Here is a 21,284-nt window from a genome sequence, read left to right as displayed (position 1 = left end):
TAAAGAAGCTGCTAAGGGCCCCCGCTGTGTCATGCAGGGGGTGGGAGTGGTTGTCCATGATCGATGTCAGCTTGGCTAGCATCCTCCTCTCCTCTACATCCTCAGTGGTGTCCAGAGGGCAGTCCAGGACAGAGCCAGCTCTCCCTACCAGTTTATTAAGTCTCTCTCTGTCCCTCTCAGAGCTTCCGCAGCCCCAGCAGACCACTGCGTAAAAGACTGCAGATGCATCATATTGAAAGCACTGGAGAAGTCAAAAAAGACGATCCTCACTGTGCTACCAGTGCTCTCCAGGTGGGAAAGAGAGCGATGGAGCAGGTCGATGATAGCGTCTTCCACACCAATGCCTGATGGTTAAGTATAATCCTCTCCAGGGTCTTCATCAGGTGGGAAGCTAAGGCTACAGGCCTGAAGTGGTTGGGCTCCCTGGGATGCACAGTCTTTGGCACTGGAACCACACAGGAAGTTTTCCACAGGGCAGGAACTCTCTCTAGGCTGAGGCTCATGTTGAAGATGTGCTGAACAACTCCACAGAGCTGATCTGCACAATCCCTGAGCAGTCTGGAGCCAGTAGCCTTCCTCATCTTCATCTTCTTGAGCTCCTTCCTCACCTGATCAGCTGTTATGTAGAGGCTGGGTGGAGTACGGGGGGTGGCTCCTGTTGGGTGAGGAGTGGGGCTGGGTTCGAAGTCTGTGATGTGGCTTGGAGGAGGGTGAAGTGGTCTGAAGACGGAGCTGCTGGTATCAGGGCTGCACTGGGGGGAAGGGAGGAGATGCTGAGAGGTAACGCCGTCTGGTCTGGGCTTTGGTGGATGGGGGAGGGAACGGGGGTAGAATCAAACCTGTTAAAGAACAGGTTCAGCTCATTTGCCCATTCCCGGTCTCCATATTCTGGGCCCCTCTCAGTTCTGTCCCCAGGCTTAAATACCCTTCCTGTGGAAGTCAGTCACCATCTCCATGGTCTTGCTGGTGCTGATGTGCAGGTGGTTCAGTCCAAACCAGCTCACAAAGTTAGTGACGACTTCCCTGTATTCCAGCTCGTTCCCCTGTGATACACATCCAACGATGGCTGTATCATCAGAGAAATTCTGGAGGCGGCAGCCGGTTGAGTTGTGTCTGAAGTCCGATGTGTAGAGGGTGAAGGGGAAAGGAGAGAGCGCAGTACCCTGCAGAGCCCCAGTGCTGCAAACTGGCACATCAGACACACAGTCGTGAAACCTCACATACTGTGGTCAAACATCTGGAGAAAAACATATCACATGTTTTGTGTCCCAAATTCATACATGAGGTTTCATAAGAGCCTTCTGGTCAGGGCAAACATATTCTGAATTATGACTATAATTTAAAAAAAAGGCGAACAGGGAAACAGAGAGGTGTGAAATGAGAAATTAGGCTGAAATGAAAGCTCTGCCAAAAGGCTGAGAAAAACCAAATGAGGTTTTTTTAATGCTACTTTTTTACAGTTTTGATTTATCTTTAGCACTTTGTTTTCCCTCCTCCGCTGTTATGAATGTTCACTTCATCTCGGAGCTGCTGTAGATGCCGTAAGACCAAATGCAAATGCTACACAGATTTATGGTGGAAGACAGAGGAGAGTCCATATGAACTGGAGTCCAAATGATAACATGAACTGAGTGAAACAAATAAATGAGAGAAAGTGGAAGCAAGTTAAGAGCCTCAACATGTAATGAAACATTAAAGGTTCTACAGGTCAGGCAGTTTGTTCAAGAGAAAAAAGAAAAAAACAAAGTAAACAAATAATAAAAGACACAAGAGAAAAGAGAGTGAAATGGAGGAGAAATAAGAAACACAATGAAACTGATGTTTTTATTCTTCCCTCTCAATATCACAATTTCTGCACTTCTGTTCTATTGTGTTCACTCTCCTGTAATCTTATATTGCTATTTGTTGGTTTTGCTGATGATTTTGATCGTACATGACTTACAATGTAGGATGCTGTTCTTCACCCCTGTGTTTTACTGTGAGAAACTACTCAGATATCAGATTTGGAGTAGTGTACATACTGCAGTAGCAGCCATGGAGCAGTAGCAGCCATGGTTCTTTTGTGAGACATGTTCAGGCAAAGGTCTGGCTTTATAGCTTTTAAAAATGCATGCCATAAATTAAAAATGCAACACTACTTTTGTCAGGAAAAAAGCGGATTATGCATAGATGCATCTGTGGCATCCCAGAAACGTAGTGTTTTTGGATAGGAATACTGAGTGTGGGTTGGTGTGAATGGGCTGTTCAGTGTCAAGTGAGAATGTTTAATTACTGTTTTTGTGGAACTGCATCAACATTTCCTGAAGATTCCCTCTGGATGAACTGGTGAGACGCTGTACGCCACAACACAGAGTTATAACTGACGAGTATGATGTGTTCAAAAGCTTGGAAGTTTGTGAGGCTATTTTATAACAGATGGTTATTAAATGCACATTATGCTGTACCTTCTCAGATTTAAGGGTGCAGAGGGACACATACAAGACCTGCTGTGGTGTTCATTTTTAATTAAATGAAAGGAGGGCTTTCTGAACGCCATGGTTGAGAGACAGAGGCACACTATCACAACAGAAGCAACTCAAAACTTCTGTCACAGCTACAGAAGCATCCAGTATGCACTGACCTCCCACCTCCATCTCTAGGCTTGTCTTATTCCAAGCAGACTGCAGGGCAAATGATAAAACTCCATGGTGTTTTATACAAGCTGCATAACAAGGATGTACCGTATGTTCAGCACAAGCCGTCCCTGGATGAATAAAAGTTGGATAAAGGGGGAACATCAGCTTTAAGAATTCATATATGTGTTTCATGTCCTAAAGGATAATTCAGTTAATATTTATGGACAGAGACATCTCTGACCCAGATAAAGGAGACAGAGAAATGGAACTGTAATCTACACCACAGATAATAGTGTGAGCTTGTGGATCTGCAAAAAATGTTTTTGTGCATCTTGTCTGAACAAGATAATGTGATGCTGTCCCCAGAAAATCCCCCTCTGTGCTCTGTCAACCTCGTACTACCAGTAATAACTCTACTGGTATGGCGCCTTTCTAAAGCAAAGTTTACCAAATGTCTTGCAATCAAGACAAACAAAAGCTGGACAAACAAATCTTATTTGTTGTGTTTCACTCATGTTCTGGAGGCAGAGTTGTGAATTTATATGAATTTTTTTTGTAACATGTTTTTCCCCTCTCTCCCTCTTTTTCTCTTCAGCTTGCCCTCAGGGCACCTTTAAGTCATCCCAGGGGGCAGGATTATGTCAGCAATGTCCGCTCAACAGTCGCTCCACCATCGAAGCCGCCACCCTCTGCGGTTGTCGGAACGGCTATTACCGTGGAGACATGGACAGACCGGAGGACGTGTGCACCAGTGAGTCAGTCTCCAGCTGTCAAACAAACAGAAAAAAAAAAAAATATACACATACTCAAGAAACCTTTCAGTAGTGTAACTCAGTGTGATTACGCCTCAGAGTGATTGAGACATAATCCAAGGCCGAGAAGGCAGATTTTTGAACTGAATTTACCATTAGCTGACATATTACATCACATCAGTGGTTGACATCGCTGACAGTCCAATATCTCATCATTGAATTAAAGGCCAACATCTGCTTTGATTTATCACTAGAACCTTAATTTTATGCACCTCATTCAGAGCGAGTGTGCTGCAATGTTCCCGTCCTTGTTTGGGGATTTGGGGAGCAGTAAGTAATAACACTGCCACATTCCTCAGGCTTTCCATTGGAGTGAATATGTGTTTAGTGTGTTGAAGAGGCTGTATTACTATGCAAGACGAGGCACAGAGTTTGAAAAACGCTGCCTCTCAGTTCCACAGAGAGATGGTGTAAGTAGGTTGAGACATGAATCATTTGGACCGTCTCTGCAGCAAGTCTCAAACTGTGAGACTGTGTGTATGTCTGTGTGTATTGTGTGTGTTGGTATGTGTGTGTGTGTGTGTGTGTGTGTGTGTGTGTGTGTGTGTGTGTGTTCGCACGTCCTGGTGACCTGGATACAACTTCATGTTTTTTGGGGGGCTAAAAAAGCTCAGCTTCATTCATAGACGGGTCTTTATTTTACTGTTTTACATTCTTGAATGAATTTGCAACATTCTGCCAGAAAAATATACAGAAGGTCGCTCAAAAACTGTAGAATTTTCTCTCAGGTGTGTGAATCATGACATGGTGACCATTTTATGAGCCCCACTTGTAGCCCTGTTTTTCCTCTTTAGACCCTTTTTGACCTTTGTGTACCAGTTTTTTTTTATGTCCCTACATTGACCAAACAATACTGTACTACTAAAAAAAAAGCCAAAAGATAGGAGTGCTGCCTGGAACTGGTTTTCTTGTTTCCTTTTTTCTCTTTTACTTTTTTACAATGGTGCTCTTTGGTTAAGGGCTGTGTCCATGGGAAACAAAAGGAAAAAATACCAAGGCACTCATCTTGATTTTAGAAAAAGTAGAAAAGTGGTGGAAGAAGTATTCAGTACTTGAGTACAAGTACTAATACCTCTGTCAGTGTTTTACGGTTAAATGTGATGTTTTTGGAAGGTTGAGCTAATTTTAACTACTTTACATGCTGTTGGGTAGTTTGATCTACAGCCATGCACCATATTCATGCATCAGATCATCACTTTCATTCAGTTTTTATCGTTGCTGTGCTGTGAGAACCATATATCTCTAATATTTCAACATTTCATAAGATCAGAAGAACAGCCCCATTTTCAGTTTTCTGACAATACATTTAATCCAAGGAGGATTTAAATAGTTTATTTAGTTTAAGAAATAGGATAATTTTCTTCACCTATAAATGAACACCTAATCCCTCGGTTTATCAGAAACATGAGAAATAATTGGTTTTCGCAGGACAGAAAGGGTATGAAAAATTGGAATCTGTTACTAGTAACTATATCTGTCAGACAAATATGTAAGTACATATAGTAGTACCCCAAATTTGTACTTAACTACTGTACTTGAGTACATGTACATTCCACCACTGGTACTGTAGATGGATTTAATTGTAGTCTATATTTTGATTTCATGCTAAAATCGCTTTTCTACTATCACACAATCCTGTGGTGGCTTCCTTTAACACCACAAACACTCAATCTGTATAAAGCCAACCAAAAGGTCAAATGCACCAGAGTTTGTTTTAATTAAGCCAAGCAGTTGGGTGTGGATGTAGCCTTAATCAGTGTCACAAAGTGATCCATTAAAGCATCTATAGAGGCAACAAATCAAGTGATTTGTCACCCATAGATTCAATTCAGGATTAAAGCAAATGTCATGTTTTAAACTAAAAACTAAAACAGTGTTGGGGCTACATGCTGCAACACTTTCAATTGTCTTTATTCCTTCACAGGTATTGCAATCAAACCGTGTCACTACTCATCATTTATTGCAGTATATTACAAAGGGAAAAAATGATTTTGCCACACTGGTTGTTGAACAGTTTATGGGGTTAACTTATTCTGACAACAGAGAAAGCACATAAAAAGCCTCACCTCAAATAGTGGCAGCAAACTCTCAAATTGATGCTGACAGAAGAAAAATCAACTTCCCCAGTGAAAAGGTGTCAAGTGTCAACCTACTCAGCCTATACAGCTCTGTGAATTACCTTGGTACTCTCAATTCAAGGGCAAAAACAAATGGAGTTACAAGTTTTTTTCAAACACAACAGTGAAACGAAGGAAACTCTGAAAACCGTGGGACTTCAATATAGGAAGGAACTTCAGTGTATTTTGATTTGGTATAAACACAATCACATATAAGATCAGATCAGTGAAATGGAAGAGTGAGCGAGCAGTGTGTGGGATAGTTCCTTGACTGAAAATCATTCCCTCAGCATGCCTCATAGGCTGCATAGGTATAGTGGAGGTGTGTGTGTGTGTGTGTGTGTGTGTGTGTGTGTGTGTGTGTGTGTGTGTGTGTGTGTACTGTATGTGTGACTGGGGTGTGTTTTTGTGCACAGGTCAGATTGTTACTGCATAAGCCACTTACAGAAAGGCAAAGAAGTGCAGAATGTGTTTGCAGACTGCAGTACAGATGAAGTGCTTGAAATGGTTTCTGTTTTTTGCAGCAAAGTGGTCAATCTAAAAAGTGGTTATTACATATTTTCTGCAAGTGTCTGACAGTGTAAAATAATTTGTATTTGTGCTATTCAGATCAAAGGTAAGTTTGAGTGAATATCTGTGTCAACAGGTTGCGTGTGCCTGTGTGTGTAATTATGAATACACAGTTTCTGATGGGTCCTCTCTCTCAGTAGGTTTATAAGATGGTGTGACTTTCAATTGTTTGATTGTTAGCACTTTGATTTTGCAGCTTGGGTTTCTCTAAGTGTCTGTTTGACGTATACACACATCCACATATTCCACAGGGCCATCTCGTATGACTCTGTGATTTAACATGCCAAGGTTGAATATCCATTTCATTTCATCTGCTTTTGTTCCAACATGTCGTGCGGGTGTGTCTGTGTGTGTCGCGGGTCTTGTGATGTGTGTGAACAGTCAAGGAGAAGTGAACCCGCTAGGTTTAACCTTGTGAAAACTCTGGGTGTGCATTTAAGACTCCCTATAACACCCTAGAAAACCAGAGTTTCTCCTTAGATCAAAGACATGAGCTGACAGAAAAGAGACAGAAGCAGCAAGAGAGAAACTGACTGACTGACTGACTGAAGACTGACAGACAAAAGAGATTCTCTGGCTGGTGGTGAGCTGTTAGGTCACCTTCTGTCTGTTAGAGACAGGCTTGGCTGAAGCCCAGACTCCCTACATCTGTACCAGCAATACTGGTTGGAAACTGCACTTGGTAACTTTGCATGTAGGCAACGTTGAAATGACAGAAACAAATGTTCAAACATTGACAAATTGATGCATCCATACTTTTATGTTGAATATAGTCTAGCAAACAGGATGAATTTAAGGTTCCTCAAATACCCAACATGCTATGAGACAGGATGCTCTTTTCTGTTGCACATCGTGAAAGAAGTATTCAGCTTCGTCTGCTGACTTTTGTACAGGTACAAAATTGCGCCAAACTGAAATATGCAAGAATAGCTCAAATGTTTCTGAAGTATGTACCAGTATTTAAGTTTAAGAATGTCCAAATCCATCCGCCGCCAATCGTTATTTGGCGATGTTCAGCAAAAATAAGGGAGACTGGGGGAGTTCCTGGGACAGTACTCCGTAGATAATCTGTTTAATACTGTCTAATGCCTCACTACAAATGAACTGCTCCTTTATATCCCAATACACTACAAACCAGTCAAACTGACCCATAAGACTGCTATACCAGCTGCTATAACTACACAAATAAATGATCGGTGAGGGCCGTGTATCAGCAGACACGGTTCAAACGGGATCTCAGCATCTGCACAGGATGTTTTCTTTTTGTCTATACCTAATCGTGAGCCAGGTGGCACAAACCGTAGGATGGTTGGAGTTTGAATTTTTCACTTGATCTTGGTAATGGGTGGGATGTGCTTATGGAAAAGGACAGTGATATTCCAGCTTCAGCACAAACAAATAGATCAGTAAATCCAATGTGGTTCAATCCCCTCACATTTACCTTAATGACAATGTGAAACTTGTAGTTACTGTAATATTATATCAAGTAAAACATTTCCAAACATAGCTTGCATGCACACAGTGATGCTTTGCTCATACACAGCTCCCTTAGCTATAAAATGATAGACATCCTGTGATAGTAGAACATTTATCCACATGCAAGCCATTAGAAGGCCATGCATAATTAAAAAAAACAAAGATTTTCTCAAGTGCTTACCATAATGAATGTTTGATTGCATCCAGGTGTGAAAGGGTGATTTGCTTGACAGGTTTTGAATTTGAATGATATTCAGAGCACTTTAGCATGTCCAGTTACAGTGTTGCTGAAAGGTACACCGAGACAGACAATGGAAACATGTATTTTCTTTTTCTCTAGGTGTCCCTTCGGCTCCTCGCAACGTGGTGTCAGTCGTCAACCAGACATCGGTGCTGCTGGAGTGGCACCCACCACGTGACACCGGGCACCGCGATGACCTGTCATATAATGTCTTATGCCGCCGGTGCCACAGCAGTGAGCGCCGGGCGTGTCAGCCATGTGACGACAGCGTGGCGTTTGTTCCAGGCAAGCGAGGGTTAATGGAAACGATTGTGGAGATCAGCAAGCTGCGGGCCCACACGTCGTACACCTTCGACATACAGGTTTGTCCACTGAGCAGAGAGAAGTTCACAGAACAGCAGTCATGCTTTTTGTTCAGCATTGTTAAAGGAATCCTCCAATGAAAGTCTTCGTTTGGAGTATCACACACTCGCTGCCTTCAGGCTTGAGAGGTGTGTCTGAGAAGTCAACTTGCCTCTTCATGGACGATGCCAACTGTCGTTAAGTCTGAATTTACAACCTTTGTAATGGACGCCGATAGCTACCCAGAACCACAGTGTCATCACAGTATTTCAAAGACCATTAAGGAACTTCTCAAACCCCTCTGCAGTATAATCCACTCTCTGTCTGTTGATCTCTGTTGTTTATACTTTCCTCACGACATACATAGCTACATACACAACTCTTTTTGTTGCCTCTTCATGGCACAGTATTGCAAAGTGACTCTGCCCTGATGCAGGGTTGTCTGCGGAATCCAGTGTAACTGCTATGAATCCAGGAATTATTTACAGCTCCATGAAGAAGCAAGTCACAAACTTTACAAAGCCACCTTTCAAGCCCACAGCCGGAGAGTTGCTCAAAAGTTTGATTTTCAGTGAAGAATTCTTTTTTCACACCACTAGTTACATAATGTTTAAGAAAGTTACTTTGTGCTAAGTGTGTTGCCGTTTTAACATGCAAATGATTTCCAGATATTTACTGTGATGTTCAAGGATACTGAAGCTACATCGATGTTTTCTGACATTGTTTTTTTGGGGGGGTGTTATGCACAACATGACTCAGGAAATGCAGTACTGGACCCAACTGCAGACAAGCAGGCAAGCAGAATAATTTCAGACATTTACTGAAATAGAGAGGCTAACAGGCAGGTGTTGGTAGGCAGGCAGGTATGGATACAGGTAAGCACGGCAGGTAGGTTCAGGTGCAGGAGCTCAAAAGCAAAAAGAGACGGTAAATAAGCAACATTGCAACCAAGATGAACTGACAAGGGCTGAATGGAAACTTGGGGGACTGATGAGGAAAGTGGGGATGGTGAGAAGATAGGCAGAGAAGGTCAGGTAATGGAGAGAAAGTCTGGGGGCATCTGGTGGACAGGAAGACAATGGCAGTGGTTTGATGTGGTGGAAATGTGGCTGGACGGAGGGACAGAGTGTGTCAGTTATATCATGTTCTCTCAAACCACAAGGCCACCATGGTACCTATAAATTCTGCATGATGGAGAACCTGCAGTCTTCTGCCATCAGCAGCCTTTACCATCAACCCTGGCCATTTAAATCAAGGTGACCTGCGTTGTAATTGTTAAGGGAAGGGAGCGTGTCACTTTACTTTCCCCATTCAGTCTTGGATTGTGAAATCTCAACTACTCCAATCAAAATGTGGCCAAATCTTAGTCTTTTGACCATAATTACCACTGCTGTAAGTTAATGTCCAATGGGACTATTAATAAGCAATTAGATTTTTGTAGGATTGCCATATGGAACATTATTCTTTTCAAGATCGACTCAGTAGAGCGGCCTGGATGTATGAGTTTATCCATCTTGAAAGCAATCTGTTGTGGGATGGATAAATCAATAATGATGTATGAATGGAACCCTCAAACACTGACCTGATTATGAAAGCATTGATTGTGAAAGTATCAATTGTAATTTGATGTGTTTACAGAAGACAGCCACCTTTAAACAGAGAGCTGAATATCCATTGAGATATCCATGATTTGTCATAATGTTTCCTAAATTAAATCATCCACCGAGTAAAAACATAGCAATTGCTTTAAGAAAATAGTGGCATCAAGGGTAGGTGTCATTTGAAGACTTTGACTTTCAGCATTTGTTTTTGATTATCCTGTGTATGAAATATACAAAACTAATATTTCTGAATCCTCAGATGCTCGAGGAAAGGAAAAACACAGAATCACATGTGAAATGATAATGAAACAAACAAAACAATATAAAATTAGGGCTTGGAGTAAGCCATTTAGCTAGCGTCACTAATTACAACGGCTTTGTTTAACAATTTGCTATGACTGAAGACATTGTTTCGGCTGTCAAAATGATTAACTGAGTCCATGACAAACAACATGTGACAGCTAATTAGGTGGCTTTGGTGGTGAGATGAGACAGACGGTGAGAGTTCGCAGTTTTAAGAAGACATTGGTGGTGCTTCTACACAGAAATGAAAACCATCAGCATTCACAATAGCACATCGTCTGGGTATTATTTCCTCAGAGCATCCATGATGCTACAATATCAGAGTGTAACGCAAAGTTAGGAGCCCTGTCTCGCTCTAATCACACCAGGAGATGTTATTATGTTTGTGAAACTCAGCTCTCAACCCAGAAGCCTCTCCTGTCACAGAATTAAATGTTTGAAATACCAACAATAAAGCATAAATCCGACTTCTGTCGGGCTTGTTCAAGTATGTAAGATAAATGTAAGTAAACTTGATCTTACACTTTTTCTTTTCTTTATTATAGTCATAAGACCAGAACTAACTCTATACAGAAATATAAAATGCTGTTTGATTTATTTATTTACTTATTTTTTTTTTTTGCCATATCTGGATCATCAGCTGGTGAAGTTGCTGATTTTTTACCTGGGACATGTAGCTTTAGCCTTTTAGCACAACATCATGTTTGCAGCCTTCAAGTGCATATTAAGGATGAATTAATGAATGAAAGCGAGTCAGCTGGAAACATCAAAAAATCAGTTTGTTAGTTGCAGCTGACTGACAGAGCTAATGTTAGCTTAATGAGCTAGCTAGCTACAGCTGATAAGAATCTGGGACAGCTGCTTTTGTCTACCTCTGAAATTAAGGTCCTGTTATTTGTGTTAAATCGGCTGCCTCTGACATTGCATGCTGCATGTGGTCTGCAAGAACAGAGAGCTTGACAGGCCTAAGAACAATAACTGATGTATGTAAGGTGGAGTAACTGACCATTACGCCTTGTACTCCACAGGCAGTCAACGGAGTCTCCAACAAGAGCCCTTATCCCGCCCAGCAACTGTCAATCAACATTACGACCAATCAGGCTGGTGAGTGGGGAGTGCAATAGCTGTGTGTGCATGTGCAACCATCTGTGTATGTGTGCGTAAGCATACCCTGGGGCACAGTGGATTATACTGGCTAGGGGGATAAAGGAAATTGAGCTACAGCCTTTTAATTCATAAAACATGTTATAAGCTTGTCATCTCTCTCCCTCTGTCTCCATTTCTCTCCCCTTTCTGTGTCTTTTCTGCACATCCATAGCTTTTATCCTGTTTTCCTCTTTCCGCCTGCCTCTCCCTCAGTTCTCTTTCTCTTGCCTTTATCCCCTCTCCCTGCCCTCTTCCCTCTGCCCCCCATCTCTGACAGTGTAATTCTTAGAGACTATAAAGTGAACTGAGTTACTGCTCCATCAATACTTTATGGAGACAGACACAAGTGATATTTCTACCGCTACCCAAATTTAGATTTAAAAGCTGCTTTGCTCTGATGGAAAACACATCATTTACCTCATCTACAGCATCCCAGGCTCATTCCTAATCGAGAGATGATCCATTGTCACCCTGCTGCTTTCTGAGCACATTTGTTACTGCTGCCGGATGAAAAACTCTCTTATCCTTGAACTCTTTTGGGACTCAACAAAAACTGATTTATTTTCAGGTTGACTGGACTGGGGGGGTTTAAATTATGCAATGCAGTTTTTAGTGTGTTTCATAGGCCCTTAGGATATGAAACTCACTTGACATATAGAGAACCCTGTAAAATGTCAATTGTGGCAATATTAAAAAAGACTGTGAGGTTTTCAGGCGACAGCTCGCTCACGCTGTCAAATTATGACTACAGAAGACACATGTGGCTCATGAGGTATCACAGCATTTACTGAGGATTATGGCAGTCCCATGATATTCCTTGTGACTCTGCTGTCTGGAATGCATACATTCCCTATCTCAATATAACTTACATCAATTTGAGGCTTGTTACTGGTGTAGTATCAATCTCCATGCCTTGATTCCCTCCTCTCACCACTGTATGCCATCAAGTAAAGTACAAATGTGATGAAAACTGTCTTATAAAAAGGTCCCAGTGGCAAAACCATGAAATACATTATAGCCAACGGCTTCTAGTTCCTAAAATTGTAGGTAAAAATGCATTACAGACATAACTCTTGTTTCCCCATCAATGCCATGTACAGTAATTTGTTTTCATTAGACTGGATAAGGAAGCATTTGTTTTCCTTTGGGTGTAAATAATCCTTGGCAATATGTCATTACATTACACTACACTATATTTCCATATTTATGGTGTTCAAGCATGCTAGCAAATCTTTTAACTGCCTAATTGATTGTGTGTATTTGTGTGCATATGTGTTTTTTTAACAGCTCCCTCAGTAGTTCCCATAATGCATCAAGTGAGCTCAACGAGCCGCAGTTTCTCGTTGTCATGGCCACCGCCTGAACAGCCCAACGGAATTATCCTCGACTACGAGATACGATACTATGACAAGGTAGAGTGGGATGATGAATGTCTGTGAGTGTTTGTGTGTGTGACTGTGTGCTTTTTGGTGCTACGGTCACAGACAGTAATCCTTTAGAGTTGGTAAAACAGGCGAATCAATATCAACTTCATCTAACTCATCTATTATCAGGACTGTTGCTGAGATGCAGCAACCGTCTCACCTCTTCTCAAGTACTATTGCTACTTATTTTCAATGTGTCAGTCAACACCCTAATCAGTGTGTACATTATTTGTGCACAGACACAGAGATATTAGATGTCAGAGGACCACAAGAAATTGTGTCAGCCAGTCAATTAAACACGTTGAGAAAATTTTCATATTCCTATCCAGGTAATTGGATAAAGATGTTATGTTTACTCAAAGGATGAGTTCAGCATTTCAGGAATGCTTGTGTTCATCTTGCAGAGTTAGAGGTGATCAATGAGACAAAGGACCACTGTTTAAAATTTAATGAATGCATTATTCTTTAAATCCATGAAATAGCCCAAATTCTAAAAAAAAAATAAAGAAACATGGGAATAACAATACAGGCATTCAAAAACATGGAAGAGTAAATTGTAAATTTGGCACAGTGTCCCAATCGGAGTTGACCTGATGTAAGTAATGTAAAGATTTTTTTTTCCAGTTGTATTTAAGTTGCTACCTCTCGATGCGCCTGTTTATTAACTAAACACAGCAGTGTCCACTGTTCCACACATGACTAAATGGTGTTCTGAATGTGTTCACACACCACAATACCACTCAAAATAACAATGATCATGAAACATAAAGTTCTTGTAATACTCGTGTTATTATTATCGCTTATAGCTTCAGTACTAATGGTGGATAAAAAGTATTAATATTGGTATTATTAGTTTAGAGGATGGTGCTCACCATAGACATAACATGATGATTAATTAAGGACAACTGAAGGCAGAAACTAAACTTTTTTTTTAGATTTGTAATTCCAGTTATTGATTATATATGTAATATTATTTATGAATAAGTCAGGATTGATCTTAGAGGCACAATGGCTATTTCATAGAGCCTGTTGTCATACTGACAGGATTACACAGTGATGGAAGAGTCTCTTTGTATTCCAGCACTCATCAATTGTCGATTGTAGCTGTGCAGCAAAAATGAGCATTCATTCATTAACAAGTGGCTGCTGTGGGATCTTGTCGAACTGTAAGACAACATAACTTCAACTAAATTGTAAAAGAAATGTTTATATATTAATTAATGTATTGATTAATTGAATTAGACAACGCTTTGTATGTTTCTTGCATGGGCAACTGATAAAGTGGTTTGAGTTGCCACAGTTTCATGTAACACACAATATGGAATCTAATTCACATCTGTGAGCACTGGGAGATCCAATTAAATACATTTTTTAATTGGTCTAGCAACTTAAGACAGAACTCATGCACATGTTGTATGTCTTGTGCTGACCACCTCACCTTAACCACGAGATGAAATCTCCAGGCCAAATAAATGTCCTAAATGCCCTATGTTGCCATCTGAGTTGATCAATAAATATTTTGATGACACAGTGCAAAAGATGAAACAATGAAACATGTTATACAAATATTTTTTCAATGATATCATGACATGTTTTTACAGCTCAGGTGCAGTTTTTCACTAAGAAGCTCTTCATCGTGATGGTTGCACATATTCCATAGTCTGTGAAGAGGAATGTTACGGTGTTTGTGGACTGCAGCCACTGATATTGCAGTACTGTTTGTTGAGCGAGATTGTTTCCTAGATTCATTCAGTTCACTGTTGGTGTGCCCTTCCAGTCTCTTGGTGGGCCTTAGTGCCTCAGTATGTAACAGAAGACACTACAGACCACTGGTTTCACATAGATACCTTGAAGATAAGATAAGATAAGATAAGATAGTATCAGGAGCGCTCAGGCGCAATGAGGCTGGACTCAAATGCAAGACTCGTGGACACTCTTGGAAATCAGAAAAAGGCTTGAAGCCGGATTTAATAACAAAAATGCTCAATTTACGAAAATACAACAAATGGTGTTCAGTGAAAATGGTAACTAAAGGCGCTAAGACTCCAAGGCGACTAGGCAAGGTATTCTTCAAGGTAGCGAGACAGGACTGATGTGAACCAAAGACAAGCAACAGGTGGAGACAATCAGGGCGGGACAGACAATCAGACAGGCGGGGAACACACCAGGAAGTCAAGGGCCTTAAACGAGAGGAAAGTTAGGTTTCACAATAAAACAGGAAGTGCAAGACACAACATGACGCCAGTGAACAAAACCTCAAACACGACGAGACATGACAGATAGACTTTATTAATCCCCAGCCGGGAAAATTACAGCAGCAGGTAATAGCAGTTGGAAAGAATATAGCAACAGAAATATAAAAATTCAAAAAACAAAATACAAAATAGCAGCTGACTATATATATATGACTATATATATGTACATATTATACAAGGGGGCTTTATCTACGAAGGATAGAGTCACTACTCCCACTACTCCTAGAGAGACTCTTCACTATAGAGAATAGAACATCTCTGCAGGAAACCATCCATCCATGGTTGGATGTTGAGGATGTATCAGGCGGATGTATCAGGCAGTTGAGGTTGAAGGGAAAGATATTCAACATGATTCTTTGTATTCTCTTTGCCATGGCCAATGATCAGCAAGTGCCGAACTCTTTAGACGTTTGCTTCCCGCCTTTGACCACTGTGGTAAGAAAGAAAACATTCTCTGAACTTATGGAGAGGAGTATTGAGAAACATATGCTTCCACATTCTCCATCCATCCATGTATCCATTATTTTACTGTTTATCCAGAAATACGTCCAAGTTGTCCAGATATCCCTCTCCCCAGCAATGTCTTCCAGCTCCTCCTAGAGGAGCCTGAGGTGTTCCCAAGCCAGATAACATATATAATCCCTCCAGCATGTTCTGGGTCTACCCTGGGGTCTTGTATCAGTTGAATGTGCCCAGAGAACAGAGGCAATCAGGAGTCATTCTTATCGGACACCCAAACCTAAACTAGCTCCTGACGCTATCTCCAAGGGTGAGCTCAGGGACCCTAAAGAGGAAGTTTCTTGCTTTCTTTTGGTCACTACCCACAGCTTGTGACCAACTGCGGTTCGTCTCCCAAAGTCTCACTGGGGAGATAGAAAAAGGAAAAGTACAGGCAATTAAAAGCCTGTTGTAGAACAACCTGGAAACGCACTGTCTGACGGGAATCTGGTGAAGATGGGTGGGCCAATCCCCCGCTTAGCCTACAAGATTGATTTCAGAAACAACCACAATGAACCTACGATGCCAGTGCCTAAGGTTCCTTACAGGAGCTTGAGAGGGTGGCCCAGGACTGGGGGAGTTGAAGAGAAGTTGTGGATGAACTTGTCTTTCATTAGGAGACACAGGGTTTAAGGCATAGTCAAGTCAACAGCAGTTTGCCATATTCGGATTCTGAACTACTGAAACTCCTTTTAAGATTTGAAGAAAGATGGAAATTAAATCTTTTCCTCAGCAGAAACAATATTCTCGACCCCTGTGAAAGTCCTGTTTCACTTGTTTTCAGTGTTTTGCAAAAGAGAATAAAGTGTAAATCTGATGAAAAAAATGTCACTCCAGTGCTTTTTGCTGTGTATGTCAGCATCACCAATTCATCTACAAGTGGATACAGTTGAAATCAACAATCCTACCACTCTGCTCTTTGAGTTTGTCTGAGCCTCCAACTGTCCTGTAGTGAACAAGTTCCTAATCATATCTTGTCTTCTTTGTAATTCAGTCAGTGGGAAGTACAGTGCTTTTGGAAACTGAAAGTTAAATTAAAAGCATATCTATTACCCAAAGCTAAACATAAGAATATCCTCCTCTTTTCTGAAGCTGAGCCAACAGCTGCAAAAATAGATAGACTTTCACTGCAGACAGATTAAAAACAAAGAGCAAAGCACCTACAAGGGATTGTGCGAGATACACCAGAGAGAACAATATGCCTCCTCATCCATAGCCCACATTTGATTCAATGCCATCTTCCAATCCTTTTTTCCGAAGAAAATTGTTTTCGGCTTTTTTTGGGCTACCACTTCCAGTCTCATTTTGTCTATTTAATACATACTGTCAGTGAGTTGGTGCTTCCATAACTCAAGCGGAACTACAAGAGATACAAGCGGAACTACAACCTTTAAATGCTCAAGACTCTTGTCCCCTATAGATGTACAATCCTAAAGTCCATGACTAAAGAGTGCTCGCGCACAGATTCCAATTTCCCAGCACAACATAGTATTAACTATAATTTGACTGTGCTGCATAAGGAAAGGGAAAGAGATAGTGTGTCTTTCATTTTTATTGTCAACAGGCATTATTGCTTATGTTGGTTCAATGCATGTTACATACTAATATTTAAATTCTATAACTAAACTAAATACAGCACTGACACAATGGCCAGCATTATATAAATTATTGTGCTATTACTACTTTGCCTTTATGTAAGCCATATTCTTGTTACTGTGCTATATATATATATATATATATATATATATATATATATATATATATATATATATATATATATATATATATATGGTCAACATATGCAGATCCAGTGTGTAATCTCTACTATAATGGAAGCTGGGTCGTACCTATCCTTGTAACTGATTTTCTGTCTTGAATTGAGATTGTAAGAGATCCTTCAAAGCTCATGAAATATAATTCCTCTATGAAATGCCTCTTTTTATGCCATTATCAGATGTGGCACCTGAAAGCATTTCATCTGTTGATCAAAGCACAAACATTTTGCAGGTTCTTCTGAGCAGAGCTGACTGTAGTTCAAATATTAACTGTTGACTGTCTTCAGCAGAAAAACAGCAGCACTGTTGTTTGTTGAGGTGCCTAAAAACTCTCATGTTTAAGTTTTCTGACGACTAAACTTGTGTGATCACACAAATAGTGACTGCCCTCTCTTAAAAGCAGAGGCAGACGTATGACACTGTTTTACTGCTGCAAAACCTCTTAGGAAGGAGTTCAGGTTCAAGTTTGGTTGCACAAAGTGTCTGACTTTGTCACCAGGGACCACAGTTCAGATCCTCTCTCCTTCCAACAGTCAACACTGGTTTCTTTCAACCTTGGTCACTGTCCTTTTCCTAACCTCACCTGTTGAGGTGGCAGGTCAGAAAATGCTCATATGAGCTTCTTTAAGTACAGCTGCTGGTTGAAAACTTCATTTGAACATGAATATTTTGCTCATGCTGGAGAGGCTGTCTGAAGCTATAGGACACTACACAAAATGTGGCGTAATGCGACAGCAAACCAAATCCTGCAACAACACAGACATATCTCCAGAGGCGTAGGTGCTATGTGAGTGGGGCAGCGCTGCAGCACACCTCAGCACCCCTACTTCCCACGGTTTTGGTAGAAGTGAAGTTCCAGGGAAAGCTAGAGAATAGCAGACAGAGGAAGTTGAGATTTTGCCTTTCGGACAGTAATTACAGTGAGCTTAGGACAGAGTGAAAAGAACTGCACTCGCTGTGAGATGTACTGTCGCTGCTGTCTGACAGTCACAGATAAAACCCTGACTTTGTCAAAATCAGGGCAGCCACTTTAATGTAAGTCGGCCTTATTTGCCGCTGCCTTTGCTTTAACATTATTTCACATGGAAGCCAATTAAGACCCAGAATCAAAAGCTGACAGTTGGTTCTTTCATTGTTTTATTCTTCCCTGATACACATCATGCGATGGGATAGAGGCTGTATCTTACACTGTGCAGAAGCCAGCGACATAAAGTGACTAATTTTAGCTCATAGCTTAAAGTGAAGAAGTCCTCGGGGAGCCATTTGATAAGCCTGGAGAGAGAGGACAGTTTTCTCTAACCAGACAGCTGTACTGTAACTCCTTTTCTGATACTTTGTCATTTCTTCACCTTCATTCTCTCCATCTTTTTCTCCACCCCCCCCCCCCCCTCACCAACTCCTCCCCTCAAAGCCACTCTATAGATAATGAAGTTTTAATGTAGTAAATTTGATATGGCACAGGGAGGCAGGATTTTTACCCACTACTTATCTCTGGCTACCAGACCTTCCCAGATGGGCTGCCCCCTAACCTTTTCAGTAAGGCAAGCATAGCTCCCCCCACACGTACACCTCCAAATCCAAACCCCACCCTGACACAATACCCCCATTTCTATGGCCACTTCCAAATATAACTCTATCTTATTCTCTCCAAGCTTTTAACACCACAAACTCTGTAGCTGTCCTTGTGTCGCATCCTAATTATGACAAGAGGAGTCTGGCTGGTCGTACTCCAGTGTATCAACAGTCCACTTCTAAGGAAGTAGAGCCTAATGATGGAAAATGCAATGTATCAAGGTAATGGATTAATACAGGATTAACACTAAAAAATGACACAAGACATTTCATATCATGATAATAAAAATCTCCACAAGCAGTAACAAAAAGCATTTAAGACCATCAAGGGGGAAATGGGTGTTTGTTATTAAGAATTATAGTGGTAATTCAATCATCTTTATTCCCTTTTTATTCATGTGCATGTCCTTTTTTCATACCCCCCATCCTCTTTGCACCCCCAGCCCTCACTTTCTTACCACCCTTTTCCCTCCTGAACCCTCCTCCTCGTCACCATCATCATCTCTCTTCCTCTCCTCTTCGCTCTGCCGTCGACCCCTCCACCTCCTTCATCCTCACGGCATGATTCCCTCCCCCTCCTTTCATGCCATCACCACAGCATATCTGTCATTCCCTCTGGACCGTTGCGATTTTGCCGCAGTAAAACCGTTTTATCTGAAAGAAATGGGTGAGAGGAAGCATCCAAGGAGGGCAAAGACAGATAGAGGTAAAAGGTTGTAGCCTTGGGTTTATGAGATGGACCTGATTGGTCTGATGGCTGATTCACCTCTGGAGGAGGACAGGATGGAAAGAAGGCTAAATGGTCTGGTAGATCTGTCTCTGTGGGCAACAGCTAATTACCTGCATTATCACTTTGTGATATTTTAAGGAAATTGAGTAAAGAATAGGTCAAAGAGGTGGGAAAAAGAGCAAGAAGTCAAAGAGAGAGGAAATGAAGAGATTTTTCTGCAGAATATTAAGAAATTGTGTATAAACTGAGTGATGGCTGGAAGGCAGATAGGAGGAGAGACAGAGGGAGATTTAAGTTCGAGGAGTATGAGATGAAAAGGGGGCAGAAAACAGAAGAATGATAAAGATAATGGAAATTAGACAGAAAATACATTTTTTCTACCCTAGTGGTGTCTTGCATTGCAGATAGGTTTTGTTTTATGTGCTGAGGTTTTGAATTATGCTCTTTTTGCCTTCTGTCTGTCACCGCCCGATTAAAATGGGAGTAAATGGAATTCCGTTTATGCTACACCAAACGCTGAAAATGACATTTACAAAATGTAATTGCAACGTGTCTTTCCAGAAAGAATGACCCAGTATCATCTCTACAAAACTTACTTCTACCAGTTTTTGGTGATTTTCATTCACTGTTCACACAGAGGTCTGTGGATTGTCCAGAGTAAAACTGATAATATTTCAGCAAGGGTTTTTTTTTTAATCATCACCATTTGATTATGTTATTGATTAGCTTTGATTAGAACAAGCTGATTTCAATCTATTTCCACTGTTAAAATGACATTGATTATTTATCAAAAACAGTACGACTTTTAGAGCAACTTAACAGCAGCTGAAAATCTGAACTTCTCACTTTGCTGCTGTCATAGAGAAATGTACTCATGGCTATCTCAGTCCACCATAACATCGCTGTTGGCCATCAGTCATGCTGAATGTGGCCAGAGGTGCATCTACAAACCTCCCCTGTGAACAGTTTTTATTGTGACTTTTTTCAGTAGAAAGTAGTTCCAGTAAAAAGTGTTCATAGTGAGGTCTTTCTATTCTCACTAACTGGGAGAATATTTCTGGAAAAACACATTTTCATGTCATTTTCTATGCTTTGATGACCACTAATGAAATTTTATCCCCCTCCATTGTATTGGGTGGAGGCAGATGTCTCAGTATGGTCAATTAAAACTATTCTCCTTCCATAATGTACCACTAGGGGTAAGAGTAAAATGATGTCAGTAATTTGGGTGAACTGACTCTTAAAGGTGTGAACAGATAGATAGAAACAGATGTGTGGAGCACAGAAACAAAAATGTAGTAGAAGATATATAAACTGTTCTTTTTTTACTGTTGGGAAAAAAATGGAAAAAGACAAAGATTGTGATGGAGACTGGCACAGTGTGACAAAGATCCTGCATGAATTTTAAGTCAAGATGTTGCAGTTACACCATCTGGCCAGGGTGTCTGTGGTGTCACAGATGGAAAATGGTAAATGTCTCAGTTTGAACTGGAACTTTGGGAGAATTAATCTTGTCTTAGCTGAAGGCCAAAACTGAGTACTAAATTTAGTCTCTGGTAGTCTGTGACTGAAGAAATATTACAGTCTGTCTTGCATGGCTGTGAAACATATTAATCTCTCTCTCAACCTCCTCTTCAGTCCCAGTCGTCAGTGCTGAACAGTTCAGTGGTCCAGAGCGAAACACCCAATGTTGTTCTGGAGGGTCTGAGGCCGGGGACCGGCTACGTGGTCCAGGTGAGGGCCCGCACTGTGGCCGGCTATGGCGCCTACAGCAAGGACATGCTCTTCCAAACACTCACCGACGGTA

The 21,284-nt window shown here is 41.1% G+C and overlaps 1 protein-coding gene across 1 annotated transcript in view; it reads left to right on the top strand.

Moving 5' to 3' along the window:
- LOC121605271 (ephrin type-B receptor 1-like) overlaps window positions 1-21,284 on the top strand; it is an 83,406-nt gene that overhangs the window by 37,779 nt on the left and 24,343 nt on the right. Inside the window, exons 6-10 of the mRNA XM_041935133.1 lie at window positions 3,211-3,366; window positions 7,931-8,193; window positions 11,106-11,181; window positions 12,511-12,635; window positions 21,116-21,281. Of these exons, the coding sequence (XP_041791067.1) occupies window positions 3,211-3,366; window positions 7,931-8,193; window positions 11,106-11,181; window positions 12,511-12,635; window positions 21,116-21,281 (786 nt within the window). The remainder of the gene's footprint in view (window positions 1-3,210; window positions 3,367-7,930; window positions 8,194-11,105; window positions 11,182-12,510; window positions 12,636-21,115; window positions 21,282-21,284) is intronic.

Source organism: Chelmon rostratus, chromosome 4, assembly GCF_017976325.1.
Source record: "Chelmon rostratus isolate fCheRos1 chromosome 4, fCheRos1.pri, whole genome shotgun sequence".
NCBI classification, from domain to species: Eukaryota; Metazoa; Chordata; class Actinopteri; order Chaetodontiformes; family Chaetodontidae; genus Chelmon; species Chelmon rostratus.
Note: the sequence above shows the minus strand (reverse complement) of the source record. Positions and strands in the feature narration are given on the sequence as shown.